Source organism: Temnothorax longispinosus, chromosome 1 (assembly GCF_030848805.1).
Source record: "Temnothorax longispinosus isolate EJ_2023e chromosome 1, Tlon_JGU_v1, whole genome shotgun sequence".
NCBI classification, from domain to species: Eukaryota; Metazoa; Arthropoda; class Insecta; order Hymenoptera; family Formicidae; genus Temnothorax; species Temnothorax longispinosus.
This window is the reverse complement of record NC_092358.1, coordinates 23,345,538-23,358,870: the sequence shown is the minus strand read 5'-3', so window position 1 is coordinate 23,358,870 and position 13,333 is coordinate 23,345,538. Positions and strand designations below refer to the sequence as shown.

The window sequence follows — 13,333 nt, the reverse complement described above, 5'->3', positions numbered from 1 at the left end:
AGTAATACATTCTTTTTGTTTTATATATATATATATATATGTTTAAATAATTATTGATATAGAAAGAATCGTTGACATACACGACCGTACAACATATCGCTCAACTTGCGTTACATTTTTGTATATCTTTGCTTCAATGTTCGTTTTACGTTTCACCATCAGTATATTTAATTTGTTGCTCTCTCAGCGAGCGCCGAGCGATCTTCAGAGAAAGCTTTATGCATCTTTAAAGTAAATGACTCGGCAAACTGGCGACTCGGAAAACTCGGCGTTTTTAAACTGAAGAGAAAAAAGAAAGAACCGAGACGGATCGCTTTTTCTACATGTGACATTTTTCTTTCAAGTCTATAATCCAGCGAATTGATGAGCATCCAATTTCGATTTAATTCGCCATTTCTGCGAAGTACGGGTAATTACGATTGATCGACAGTTTATTATCGCGTATTATCTCATCTCCCCCTTTCCACTGTCTCGACTTTTTGCTATATCCAATGTTATTATGTCGAGGAGATTTTACACAGCTCGCGAAGGTGATAGTCTCTCTCAGGAGAAACATGCTGGAGTTAGGCAAAGGTGCGATAGGACGCGCGAGCACCGTCAGCGAGTCGGTCGAAGCAGGCCTACGTTTCATCGGAATGTGGCCGCGTTGCGTATACGCGAATATCAACTGGTGGAGTTATATTTTGTCGGTGGCAATAGTGCAGTACTTTCAATATTCGTATATCCTGGCGCACTTCGATATCAGCGATCTCTCGGTTTTCGTAGACGGCCTGAGCATCACGTTGGGCTATAGCTTGTCGTTCCTCAAACTGATCAATCTCTGGTACAATCGTCGGTAAGATTTTATGCTTAATGGTCTCCGTGCGGACAAGGCGATCGATCGATCGCGCTCCTCGTTCCGTTTCAATTCCAATTTTGTCCCGCGCGAACGATATCGGATGTAAGAAATGTTCCGTAGAAAGTTGTACGTCATTCTGGATACGATGGACAAAGATTGGAGCGACGGGATCGCAATCCGTTCGGACGTATCCACGATGATCAGACACGCCAACTTGTCTCGTCAATGTTCCAACGTGATGATCACGACGAATGCGTTGGCCGTGTTCTTTTACGTGATCGGCGGTCCAATATTCCGATCGATGATTCAAAAGAACGATCGCGAAAGTTCAACTCGCGAGCTGCCCATCAAGATGGAGTTTCCCTTTAAGGTCAACGACTCCCCGATTTTTGAGCTGGTATTGATAGCCCAATTTTTTCATGATTTATCGGTGGCTTGTGTCATCGCTATGCTAAACGCTTTGCTCGTTACGCTGGTAAGACTTGACTGTATTTCATATTCGTGATCTAAATCGGCTTAAAGATTGTCAAAATTACTTGTTGAATAGAAGACATGAGTAATCTTGCATCTTGTTATGAAAAAAGATATACATATGTATATAAGATATAATATTTTTTTCTTATGTGTTATTGTTATTTAATTCTTTGCTTTGTTAAAATAAAAACGAGTGAACAAAAACTCGATCAGAATTGGAAAATTGATTTTACTGGTACTTGTAACAACTATGAGAGATCATATTTTTATTTCCATAAATGTATTGCAGCTCTACTTTAGACTTCTTTGTCTTTTTAATGGCGATTGCATTGGGAATCTAGTGTTCCAATGAATATACTAACAATACCTTATTATTTAAATACAGTTTTGTGTGTATAATTTTTCAGATTTTTTGCGAAGGTAGCGATACTGCTCTAAAGTATCTGTAAAGCTGAAGATGTTTTTTAGGTACTACATGTAAGTGGTCAAATTGATATTATGCGGCAAGGCTTCGTGGAAATTTCTTCTAAGAAGCACACATCAAGATCTTCTCTAGCTGCTATTAAAGACTTGATTAACAGACATCAGAGAATCATCGATTTATCGGACAATATTGAAGACCTTTTCTCAAACATCGCATTGTTGCAGTTTATCTGGAATACTTTAGTCATCTGTTGCATAGGCTTTGTAATCGTAATAGTAAGTTATAACTTTACACATTTTTTGTATAATTCTCTCTCTCTCTCTCTCTCTCTCTCTCTCTTTCTCTATATGTGCACACAGAGAAAAAATTTTTCTGCAATTTAGTAAATATTAGTTTACGTACAACTGTGACTCCATTTATTAAAATAAAGAAAATTTTCCTTTTTATTAGTATATTTTTTCTTAGTGTATACACATATACTAATAAAAAGGAAAATTTTTACTATTTTAGTAAATGGAGTCACAGTTGTATGCAAAATAATATTTACTAAAATGCAGAAAATTTTTTTCTCAGTACATGTGTGTCTATACATATGTCGTTTAATTTAGAATATTGTTTCTAATAAAATACACAAAATGTATAGATGTACAAACTTATACTGTACACATATTGTACACATTGCAGTCTATCGGTACGGAAGAAGGTGCTACTATGATAACAAAATCCCTCATCTTTTATGTCGCGATAACTCTTGAGGCATTCGTCTTTTGCTACGCCGGAGAATACCTCAGCGCTAAGGTCAGCGTAAGGGAACGTAATGGTAGCGTCGTAGAATTTTGAATTTTTGGAAGTTTCACATTAACTCCCGAAAGAGAATTCATTAGACGCGATTAATCATGGAAGCTCGTTTGCCATTGCAGAGTAAGTCCATCAGCGACGCTGCGTACGAGTGCTTCTGGTACGATATGACACCCAGCGAGTGTCGGGTCTTGATGTTCCTCATGCTGAGATCACAGAAACGATTAACCATCACTGCGGGCAAGATAACTGATCTGTCCTTGGAAGGTTTCACGACCGTGAGTTTATTTGAACCGTCTGGAAATCTTCGTCATTCAAATTAGGGCTGAAACAAAAATTTTAACATGCTTAATTGCTTCAGATTATGAAATCGTCCGCGTCGTACATATCCGTTTTAAGCGCGTTGTATTAAAAAAGAATGAAAAGTTGCATTTGGGTACAGAGGTAAGAATATATTTATTCTTCTAGAATAGAATACTAAATTAGACTTATCTCCACGATAATAACGAATATTTCCTAAAGAAACGGTCGCCGTGACTTCTATGCGATAGGGATAGTTTTAGTCAAATGTTCGATTCCGTTGAACGGATTGTTAATACGTATATATTAGTACAAAGAAATTTCGCAAAAAAAAAAAACATTTTGTATGTTACCATATACTCTGCAGAGGTCTAATTTTTGAATAATACAATTTAAAGTTTTATTCACGTGTGAAATAATATTACTACTTATTTATAAGATGTTATCACCGAGAATAATCCAGTTTTCACGCGCATACTAGACACCGAATGTCCTTCACTTTTCTCTTCCATGTATTACCTCCATTTTCTGCCTATAGATAATAACAACTTTTTTTTCGAAAATATGCACAGTTTTTTTGTTGGCTATAGAGATGATTGTAGAGATGATTATCTTCGCATTTAGAAATTTTCATTTCTTCAAGCAATTATCAAGCAATATTACATATGAGCTATTTCATAGAAACAAAGTAGATACGTTTTGTTTTTTATTCGGTGCACTTATAAGTACATTTGATAGACTTGTAAGCTCTCAAGAAATAATTGGATTGGAATAGTCGGCGTACAATTACGATTGATCGAGAGTGGACCTGCGCTTTACCGTCTCTCCCCACGATTATTCGGAGAGCGACGTTCACGTTGCGCGTTACGGTGCATTATTGACATCTCAATAGCCATCGTTTCGTAACGTTCGGTGATTGTCGGCAGAACGATGAAGCGCACAAGTACCATCAGCCGCCCGGTCGAAATCGGCCTCCGTTTCATTGGCATGTGGCCGGATTCCGCTTACGCGACTCTTTATTGGTTAATATACATGGCGACAATGGTGATAGTGCAATATTATCAGTACGCGTACGTTCTTACGCATTTTGACCTGAGCGATATCTCGCTCCTCATGGACTGTCTCGGTCTTACTCTGGCGTACACTCTCGCCTTTCTCAAGCTCTTTGCCTTATGGTGGAACCGCCGGTAAGACGCATTTTGTTGCAGACGTAACTCAAAAACAAATAATAGCGAATCGGGGCAACGTTATCTAGAGCTACAGTTATCACTGAATAATTTCAACGAAACGAATGAAGATCGAATAAGATTTACCATTAGTACCATGTTTAAGTAAAGTCAGATATTTAAATGTTCTTCTGTCCCTTTCTGTGAAGAAAATTCATTAATATATACAATACTCGATATATAAGCTGCTTCCTGCAGGATATTTTACTATATTGTAAAAGTGATGGATCAGGATTGGAAAGAATGCGTCATCAACGGTTCATATAACGCCACAATGATGAACGTGGCGGATATATCACGTCGTTGCTCCAACGTGATGATTACTATTAACGCTTTTGCTGCGTTTTTTCTATCAATCGGCGAGCACTTGCTTCAGTCGATGGACAACGCCAGTGGAGTTGACAATAATTCTCGAGAACTCCCTATAAAGATGGAGTTCCCTTTCGATATCAGCGACTCCCCGATTTTCGAGTGCTTTTTAGTCGGGCAATTCTTTTACGAATTGGTGCTGGCTTCTATAGTTGGTATAATGAATGCGTTACTCGTCTCATTGGTGAGTTCGCGATGACTCATCTGCGAAGCTATTTTTACGTACAATTGTACATCTTAATTAATATAGGTATCTTTTCTTCAACTTTTTTGTTGTTAACAATTATAATAGTGTCCTGGTTTGATATAATTGATCTAATGAATTTAATTAATAATTCATCTAATTAATTATTAATTAATAATATTGTAATTTAACTAATAATAAGATGCGTTTTAACGTTTTAATAGTTCCATATTTATAGATACTTCACGTAAGCGGTCAGATTGACATTATGCGACAAGACATAAACGAAATTTCCAGCAGAAAACACGATCCTAGCACATCCTTAGTTATTATCAAAGCCCTTATTTGCAAGCATCAGAAGATTATTACTTTATCAGAAAATATTGAAAACTTATATACTTATATCGCATTAATGCAACTTCTATGGAATACTTTAGTCATCTGCTGCACTGGTTTTGTGATTGTAATCGTGAGTAATGACTTGGCTGCTGTTCCACCTTTGATGAAGAATATTTCTTCATCGTTATTTTATTGCAGACTATTCGTACCAACGATAGTGGGACAACTTCGATCAAATCTGTGAGTTTTTATATCGCAATCACTCTAGAAGTTTTTATACTCTGTTTTGCCGGAGAATTTTTGAGCGCCAAGGTTTGTAGAAAACTTCGTGAAGAACATATCACGATTTCATCATTATCTGTTTTTAATCAAAAAGTTAATTTTCATTAAAAAAATAAGTTAAAAGATGTATTTTGACTGATGAAAAACGCTTTTGAGTTTGTCGATCGTTCGTCTATTGTGTTTCAAATTGAATTTACCCTGATTTTAGAGTAGGTCAATTAGCAATGCGATATATGAGTCACTTTGGTACGATATGCCACCGACAAATAGTCGCATTTTATTGTTTGTAATACTAAGATCGCAAAAACGATTGACGATTACCGCAGGAAAAGTCGTTGATTTGACTTTGGAAGGATTTACAAGCGTAAGACATTACATTAAATTCTGCGTTCTTTGACATTTTGGGTTATATATTTCTTAGTTTGTGCAATTTTTTAGATTATGAAGGCATCAGCTTCTTACGTATCTGTATTAAATGCGATGTATTAAGTTCAGAATGACGTTTGTCAATTGCTATATGCGTGCATATTCACTGTTGCCTTAGCCACAATAATTTTGTTAGACAATCGTTATTCTTGGCCAAATGAAACACAAGTTACAAGAGAAGGCACAAGATTACTTTAATATAAATTTATTTTTTATGAATTCAATGAATAATTATTTTTATATGGTAACTAATTTATTTCACACTTTAAAATATCAATAATTTATTTCACTTTATAAAATATCAATTTTTTATATTTCAATTTATAATATGTCGTTAATAAAAATTACAGATCTAAAAAGGAAGGTCTACATGCATTTCAAAATAACGTCCAAGATTTGTCCACGCTCATAATATAAACCTTTTGTTCCAAATTCCAGTCATTGCACTCATCAAATTCTTGATTTACATATCTTTCTATCTTCATTAATATAAACATGTAATTATTATTTAAATAATATATATTGTATTATTACTTTTGATTATCTTTCTTAAATCTAGTTTTTTTCCTGGAAACGTAAAGCTCTACGTGCATATTTATAACAGATATGTGCTTATATATTATCACACTATTACACTTGTGTTGCATTTATAAAGAAAATTATTTACTATTGTTCTATTCTCTCTTCTATTGTATTATTTTCTCTTAATCTTTCAACAAATTGAAAGAAACGCGCGCGTCTTTTCTCCTGTTATCTGTCTTGTGAAGCGATCTATTGAGAGAATTTCGTATCGAAACTTTTTCGTTTACGGCGACTCAATATTTATTTGAAAATCAGCAACAAAAATGATTTAAATCGTCAACAATTTATATTTTTATATCACAGTCTATTATTATAGAAAAATACGTTGGCGAAATCCACAAATCTTATTGACCATCGTAACTTCGGTGGCTCTTGTCTTTGTTTGAAATAGAAGCGGAGTAACATAAGAAAGTATACGAGAGAAAAGCAAAGGGAATTAGCGGGATCGGTATACCACGAACACATTTAATAACTATAATAACTTTCTCTTTCCATTTTTTTGCGTTCTGCAGATGTCAACGTTTTTGCCAAGATATTGCACATATTTTTTGTCTGATGGATATAGACAAAACTGCTCTTCGGGACAGAAATGCACAGTTCTAAAGCCATTATCTGTCATTGTGCAAACCAAAGTGTTCATTAATTCAGAGAAGAAATGGACATAATCGTATCTTTTTTCTCATCGGTAGAGAGCTATAAGCTTGCATTACCTAATGCGATGAGAACGCTCGAGACGTAATTACGATTGATTCACGTTCTAAGTACCTTACGTTTTAGAGTTTCTCCGTTGCGATTATTTAGTGTTTTAACCATCATGTGGAACATATCGGTGCACGTAAATGCTTTTCGCGCACTGACGTCTCCGTAGTCGTTGATTTTTAACGTTCGGCAGTTAACGAAGAACGATGACGCGTGCGAATACTATCAGTCGTTCCGTTGAGATTGGTCTCCGTTTCATCGGCATGTGGCCGGACTCGGCATATCCAAATCTCTATTGGTTTAGCTACATGACAACGGTAGTAATAGTGCAATATTATCAGTACGCGTACATATTCGCACACTTTGACTTGAACGATCTTTGGCTCCTCATGGACTGCCTCAGTCTTACCCTGGCGTACAGCCTCGCTTTTCTCAAGCTTCTCGTTCTGTGGTGGAATCGTCGGTAAGATGCGTTTATCAGCGAGAATGATGTAGAATGTATCATATATCTATAATTCCAATATAATTACGTTAACATTTACATATGTCGACGAGGCAAATGTGAGGCGTGAAGATATTTAATTGTTACTTCTTGAATAAAATTGTACATACACAATATCTTTCGTGACTCGTTACACATGAAGAAATGTCCTGCAGGATATTCTATTATATTGTGAAGGCGATAGATCAAGACTTGAGTGAGTGCGTTAGTAATGACTCGTATAGCTCCACGATGACGAGCATGGCAGATATGTCGCACCGTTTTGCTAATATAATGTTCGGTCTCTATGCCTTTTCTTCTTTCTTTCTGTCGATTGGCGAACATTTGCTTCAGTCGATGGACGACGTCGATCAATCCGGCAACAGTTCCCGAGAACTTCCCATAAAAATGGAATTCCCTTTCGACGTTAGCAAATCACCGATTTTCGAGTGTTTCTTAATTGGGCAATTCCTTTACGATATGGTGATAGCTTTTGTGGTTGGCTTGATAAATGCGTTACTTGTTGCGTTGGTAAGTGAATAATGAGATTGAAAAAGATTTATCGGTCCAATACGATCGATTCAAATTCATATTAAAAGACAAGGTATTACTTTAGATATAACGTATACATAAATTATCTAATATTCATAGGTACTTCACGTAAGCGGTCAGATAGATATTATGCAGCAAGACTTAGTTGACATTTCTAATGGAAAATATGATCGTAGCACATTCCTACTTGTTATCAAAGGTCTTATTTGCAAGCATCAGAGGATTATCAATTTATCGGAAAATATCGAGAATTTGTACAGTTACATTGCGCTGATGCAAGTTCTGTGGAATACGTTAGTTATGTGTTGCACTGGTTTTGTGATTATAATTGTGAGTAGTGTCGGCCGTTTCTTTACATTTTAGATAACAATATTCTTTTCTTATCTTATTGCAGATCATTAGCTCCGGCGAAGATACAGCAAATTTGATCAAGTCCGTGAGTTATTACATTGCAATAGTTCTGGAGGTTTTTATATATTGTTTCGCAGGAGAATTTTTAAGTGCCAAGGTATGTAAACGAACACCCTTTTAATATTTCAGAGGCGTCATTACGAATATGTTTCTTTTTATTTATGTTGTATTAAACGAGGATTAACTACGTGTCATATTTTGTGTTTTAAAATTATTTTCATCATTAAAAGATATTGTAGTGTAAAATACCTTCAATGACAAAAAATATTTTTAAATTTATTGTCACTCCGTATGTTTCAAACGGTTCATCTGCTTTCAGAGTAAGTCGATTAGCAACGCAATATATGAGTCACTTTGGTATAATTTGCCGCCAAGCGACAGTCGCGTTATATTATTTATGATATTAAGATGTCAAAAGCGATTGACGATCACTGCAGGAAGAGTCATTGATTTGACTTTAGAAGGATTTACAAGTGTAAGGCGTTATGTCATTAAACAATCTAATACACTACGCCACATTAATCGAGGATAATTCTTTTTTAGATAATGAAAGCTTCTGTTTCTTATATATCAGTATTAAATGCAATGTACTAAAATCAGAAGAAATGTTAGACTATTAGAATTTCTCAGTCCCCAAATAGTTTCATCAATAGCTTGTCGTCATTATTGTTGACTGAATGATAGTAACGTCATTTTAGTAGAAATTATTTTTAATTCATTCAATAACTATACTTTATTGATGACAATTTTTCCATGTCAAGTAGACTTTTTGTCTAAAATATTATGATAAATTATATATTTAAAGGATAAAACGCGCATGCGGATATGTAGGTATATTATCAATATTATATATCTTTAGAAAGTTTTTGCTTAAAAGTAAGATCTTGTTTCAGTTATCCTCTGATATCCTTCTTTTTCTTATATAAACATGCTTTTTTTTTATATTAACATGTTATAACTAAATGGAATAAACGTTGTTGACAATTACTTACATTTCTACATCGCATGCTGGCAATTTTACCTCTCTTGTCTAGCTTCTATAAGTACTCGTTTTGAAAGCATCTTTGGGTTGTAGAAGAAAACGTAACAAAACGAAACAAAACGTGAGCGAAGTAAGTACAAGGGACAATAAATTATAGGAAGAAGATTTTCTTCTCAGATATCATTTTTTACTGCAATAAATTTTTTGCTTTTTTCTTTCGCTTGCATACATGTCGCGCAAACATTAACGTTTTTATAATTTTTTTCTCTATCGGATATAGCTGAAATTGACATTTAGTCGAGACAGAAATTCATTGTTAAAGCAATTATGTGCCATTATGCAAATATTAAATTGTACACCGCTTCAGAAGGGAAGCGGGCATTATTATCGTTTTTGCTTTTAATATACCCGTAAACTTCCAAACATTATTGCGACGACGTGCAATTACAATTGATTGTTACTGCCTGCGCTTCATCTATGTCTACGCTATGATTATTCAGTATTATACTTTTGCCGTCATCACGTAAAGTATACAACGTTTGTGTGTGCTTTTTTATTATGCGACTACTATATCTGTTCTTACTATATCAGTAGTTCTGAAAAGGCAATGAAATGCACAACTACCATCAGCCGTTCGGTTGAGATTGGTCTCCGTTTCATCGGCATGTGGCCGGACTCGGCATATCCAAATCTCTATTGGTTTAGCTATATGACAACAATAGCAATAGCGCAATATTATCAATATGCGTACATATTCGCACATATCGACTCAAACGATATTTGGCTTCTTATGGACTGTCTTAGTCTTACTCTGGCGTACAGCCTTGTTTTTCTTAAGCTTCTCATTCTGTGGTGGAATCGTCGGTAAGCTACGTTTTGCGAGAATGATATCAAATGTATCTCTCTAATCCCAATATAATACCCAATTAATATATTACCCACTTAATCCAAATATAATTACGTTAACATTATATAATTTCGACGAGACGAATGTGTGCGCGAAGATATATTTGTTGCTTTTTGAGTAAAATCATATATAAACAATATTTTACGTGACTCGTTACACATAAAGAAATGTTCTGCAGGATATTCTATTATATTGTGAAGGCGATAGATCAAGACTGGAGTGAGTGCGTTATTAATGATTCGTATAGGTTTACGATGATGAGCATGGCGGACATGTCGCGCCGTTTTGCTAATATAATGTTCAGTATGTATGCCTTTTCTGCTTTCTCTCTGTCGATTGGCGAGCATTTGCTTCAGTCGAGGGACGATGTCAATCAGTTCGGCAATAGTTCTCGAGAACTTCCCATAAAAATGGAATTCCCTTTCGACGTTAGTAAATCACCGATTTTCGAGTGTTTCTTAATTGGACAATTCGTTTACGATACGGTGATAGCTTTTGTGGTTAGCTTGATAAATGCATTACTTGTCGCGTTGGTAAGTATATAATAAGATTGAAAGAGATTAAGAAGTTAAAATAAAAATGTTTTATTATCGGTCCAATACGATCAATTCGAATTAACATTAAGACAAGGTATTACTTTAGATAACGTATTGTACATAAATTAATTGGTATAATTTATAGATACTTCATGTGAGCGGTCAGATCAATATTATGCAGCAAGACTTAGCCGAAATTTCCAACTTTCTTAGTCGAAAATATGATCGCAGCACATTTCTACTTGTTATAAGAAATCTCATTTGCAAGCATCAGAAGATTATCATTTTATCGCAAAATATCGAGAATCTGTATACTCATGTTGCGCTGATTCAAGTTCTGTGGAATACGTTAGTTATGTGTTGCACTGGTTTTGTAATAATAATTGTGAGTAATGTCAGTTGTTTTCTTCATATTTTAGATAACTTTTTCTTTCTTATCTTATTGCAGATTATTAGCTCCGGCGAAGATGCAGTAAATTTGATCAAGTCCGTGAGCTATTATACTGTAATAATTCTGGAGGTTTTCTTATATTGTTTTGCAGGAGAATTTTTAAGTGCCAAGGTATGTAAACGAGTCGTTTTCGTATTTCAGACGCATTATTGCAAATACACTTTTCTTTTTATTTACGTTGCATCAACTGTTGATTAACTACGTGTCATAAATTATGATTTAAAATTACTCTCATCGTTAAAAGATATTGGAGAATAAGAAATTTTTTACCACAAAAAATATTTTTAAATTTATTGTTACTCTCTCTGTATGTCAAACGGTTCATCCTATTTCTAGAGTAAGTCGATTAGCGATGCGATATATGAGACACTTTGGTATAATTTACCGCCAAGCGACAGTCGCATTATATTATTTATGATGTTAAGATGTCAAAAGCAATTGACAATTACTGCAGGACGAATCATTGATTTGACGTTAGAAGGATTTACAAGCGTAAGGCGTTATGTTATAAACAATCTGCTTATCTAATACACTACATTCTATTAATCGAGGATAATTTTTTAGATTATGAAGGCTTCTGTTTCCTATATATCGGTATTAAATGCTATGTACTGAAAATCGGAAAAATGTTAGACCATTAGAATTTTTCAGCTCAAATTATGTCATTAATAGTTGGTCGTCATTATTGTTGATTGAATAATGTTGCACAAAAAATTATAAGCATATAGTATCTTTATATAGAAATTATTTTTAATTTATTCCATAACTATATATTATAACTTTGTTAATGGTTACTCCATATCAAGTGGACTTTTCACCTAAAATATTATGATACATTATTATATATTTAAAGAAGAGAACACGCGCGCGCGCATGCAAACATGTATTTGACTAATAATATACATATAAGATTTCATTGAATATATGTTTAGAAAGTATTTTTTTTTCAATAAGATTTTATTTTAATTACCCAATCTCTGATCTGTTTCTTTCTCTTTTTATATTAACATGCTTTTTAATATTACAAGATTTTTTAATATTACAATTAAATGTAATTTATGTCGTTGACAATTACTTACATTTCTATATCGCATGCTGAGAATTTCATCTTTCTTGTTTAGCTTTTGTACTTGCTCTGAGAGCATTGGTTGTAGGAGGAAACTTAGCAAAGCGAAACGAAACGTGAGCGAGTCTATAAGTAAGGGACAAAACGTAAACGTAACAAAAAGTAATTGCAACATCAGTCGTTTCTCAAACATCAGACATTTTACTATATTTTTAAGAGTGGAATATATTCTTCACTTTTCTCTTTTCGCACATATGTCCCGCATTCACCGCAACGTTAATGTCTTCATAATTTTTTTCCATCGGATATAGCTGAAACCGACATTTAGTCGAGTTAAATATTCATTTTGAGAACAATTATGTGCCATCATGCAACTACTAAATTGGTCACTGCCTCAGAAGGGGAGCGGGCATCGTCGTCGCTTTCATATATTATATCCGCGAGGTTCCAAGAATTAATGCGACGAAGCGCAATTACAATTGATCGTTACTGCCCGCGCTTTATCGTCTTCGTTGTGGTTATTCTGCAGTATTATACTTTTTTCGTCACACGCGAAGAGTACAACGTTCTGTGTGTGCTTTTTGCGCGTTGACGTGACTATCTATTTTTACCATACCGGTAGTTCTGAAAAGACCATGACACGCGCAACCACCATTAGCCGCTTGGTCGAAATCGGTCTTCGTTTTATCGGCATGTGGCCGGACTCGGCTTACCCGAATCTCTATTGGTCTTCGTACATGATGATGATGCTGGTATCGCAATATTATCAATATTCGTATGTTGTTGCGCATTTTGACGTAAGCAATCTTCCGCTTTTATCCGATTGTTTGGGTCTCACCCTAGCGAACAGTCTCGCGTTTCTTAAGCTGCTTTTTCTGTGGTGGAACCGAAGGTAAAGTTCTTGATTGTAATATCTGAAAAAGGTGACATTTTTAGGTGACCATATAAATGTTATAAATGTAGAGAGAGAAAGAGAGAGAGAGAGAGAGAGAGAGAGAGAGAGAGA

General features: G+C 34.9%; 4 protein-coding genes and 1 long non-coding RNA gene across 12 annotated transcripts in view; 4 read left to right on the top strand and 1 right to left on the bottom strand.

Annotated features, from left to right (window-relative positions):
- The first annotated feature begins 18 nt into the window (after nt 1-18).
- On the top strand, nt 19-3,217 carry LOC139818757 (odorant receptor 13a-like). The gene is made up of 6 exons (XM_071787645.1): nt 19-835; nt 959-1,313; nt 1,781-2,011; nt 2,421-2,534; nt 2,657-2,812; nt 2,896-3,217. Exons 1-6 carry the CDS (start codon nt 492-494, stop codon nt 2,944-2,946), a joined length of 1,251 nt encoding a protein of 416 aa, XP_071643746.1. The 5' UTR covers nt 19-491; the 3' UTR covers nt 2,947-3,217.
- The window catches only part of LOC139819328 (uncharacterized), an 11,351-nt gene continuing 738 nt past the window's right edge, over nt 2,721-13,333 (bottom strand). For both annotated transcript variants that reach the window (XR_011733699.1, XR_011733698.1), the window contains exons 2-3: nt 13,041-13,241; nt 2,721-2,859 (exon numbers count right to left, since the gene is read on the bottom strand). This is a non-coding gene — a long non-coding RNA (uncharacterized lncRNA). The remainder of the gene's footprint in view (nt 2,860-13,040; nt 13,242-13,333) is intronic.
- LOC139818731 (odorant receptor 13a-like) lies at nt 3,417-9,885 on the top strand. 3 transcript variants are annotated; one of them, XM_071787602.1, is made up of 8 exons: nt 3,621-4,021; nt 4,259-4,613; nt 4,852-5,082; nt 5,151-5,264; nt 5,443-5,598; nt 8,369-8,482; nt 8,705-8,860; nt 8,929-9,069. In XM_071787602.1, exons 1-8 carry the CDS (start codon nt 3,765-3,767, stop codon nt 8,977-8,979), a joined length of 1,434 nt encoding a protein of 477 aa, XP_071643703.1. In that variant the 5' UTR covers nt 3,621-3,764; the 3' UTR covers nt 8,980-9,069. The 3 variants fall into 3 exon arrangements, with proteins under 3 accessions (XP_071643719.1, XP_071643703.1, XP_071643712.1); XM_071787618.1 differs by lacking the exons at nt 8,369-8,482; nt 8,705-8,860; nt 8,929-9,069 and adding an exon at nt 5,673-5,969 and having other exon boundaries at nt 3,417-4,021; XM_071787611.1 differs by lacking the exons at nt 3,621-4,021; nt 4,259-4,613; nt 4,852-5,082; nt 5,151-5,264; nt 5,443-5,598 and adding exons at nt 7,047-7,404; nt 7,599-7,953; nt 8,074-8,304 and having other exon boundaries at nt 8,929-9,885.
- Nucleotides 9,975-11,967, top strand: LOC139818777 (odorant receptor 82a-like). 4 transcript variants are annotated; one of them, XM_071787693.1, is made up of 6 exons: nt 9,975-10,231; nt 10,453-10,807; nt 10,956-11,195; nt 11,259-11,372; nt 11,598-11,753; nt 11,826-11,967. In XM_071787693.1, the coding sequence occupies exons 1-6, from the start codon at nt 9,975-9,977 to the stop codon at nt 11,874-11,876; spliced, it is 1,173 nt and encodes a 390-aa protein (XP_071643794.1). In that variant the 3' UTR covers nt 11,877-11,967. The 4 variants fall into 4 exon arrangements, with proteins under 4 accessions (XP_071643794.1, XP_071643802.1, XP_071643786.1 ...); XM_071787701.1 differs by having other exon boundaries at nt 10,453-10,702; nt 10,956-11,372; XM_071787685.1 differs by having other exon boundaries at nt 10,453-10,774; nt 10,956-11,372.
- The window catches only part of LOC139819071 (odorant receptor 82a-like), a 2,954-nt gene continuing 2,570 nt past the window's right edge, over nt 12,950-13,333 (top strand). For both annotated transcript variants that reach the window (XM_071788236.1, XM_071788226.1), the window contains exon 1: nt 12,950-13,219. In XM_071788236.1, coding sequence (XP_071644337.1) covers nt 12,963-13,219 — 257 coding nt within the window. In that variant the 5' untranslated portion in view covers nt 12,950-12,962. The remainder of the gene's footprint in view (nt 13,220-13,333) is intronic.

Coding starts and splice junctions, on each gene's coding strand:
- LOC139818777 (XM_071787676.1), top strand. CDS start 9,975: ATGAAATGCACAACTACCATCAGCCGTTCGGTTGAGATTGGTCTCCGT. Junction 10,232..10,452: donor ATTCTGTGGTGGAATCGTCG/GTAAGCTACGTT, acceptor AATGTTCTGCAG/GATATTCTATTATATTGTGA. Junction 10,808..10,955: donor ATGCATTACTTGTCGCGTTG/GTAAGTATATAA, acceptor TATAATTTATAG/ATACTTCATGTGAGCGGTCA.
- LOC139818731 (XM_071787602.1), top strand. CDS start 3,765: ATGAAGCGCACAAGTACCATCAGCCGCCCGGTCGAAATCGGCCTCCGT. Junction 5,265..5,442: donor GAGAATTTTTGAGCGCCAAG/GTTTGTAGAAAA, acceptor CCCTGATTTTAG/AGTAGGTCAATTAGCAATGC. Junction 8,861..8,928: donor CTTTAGAAGGATTTACAAGT/GTAAGGCGTTAT, acceptor ATTCTTTTTTAG/ATAATGAAAGCTTCTGTTTC.
- LOC139818757 (XM_071787645.1), top strand. CDS start 492: ATGTTATTATGTCGAGGAGATTTTACACAGCTCGCGAAGGTGATAGTC. Junction 2,535..2,656: donor GAGAATACCTCAGCGCTAAG/GTCAGCGTAAGG, acceptor TTGCCATTGCAG/AGTAAGTCCATCAGCGACGC. Junction 2,813..2,895: donor CCTTGGAAGGTTTCACGACC/GTGAGTTTATTT, acceptor TAATTGCTTCAG/ATTATGAAATCGTCCGCGTC.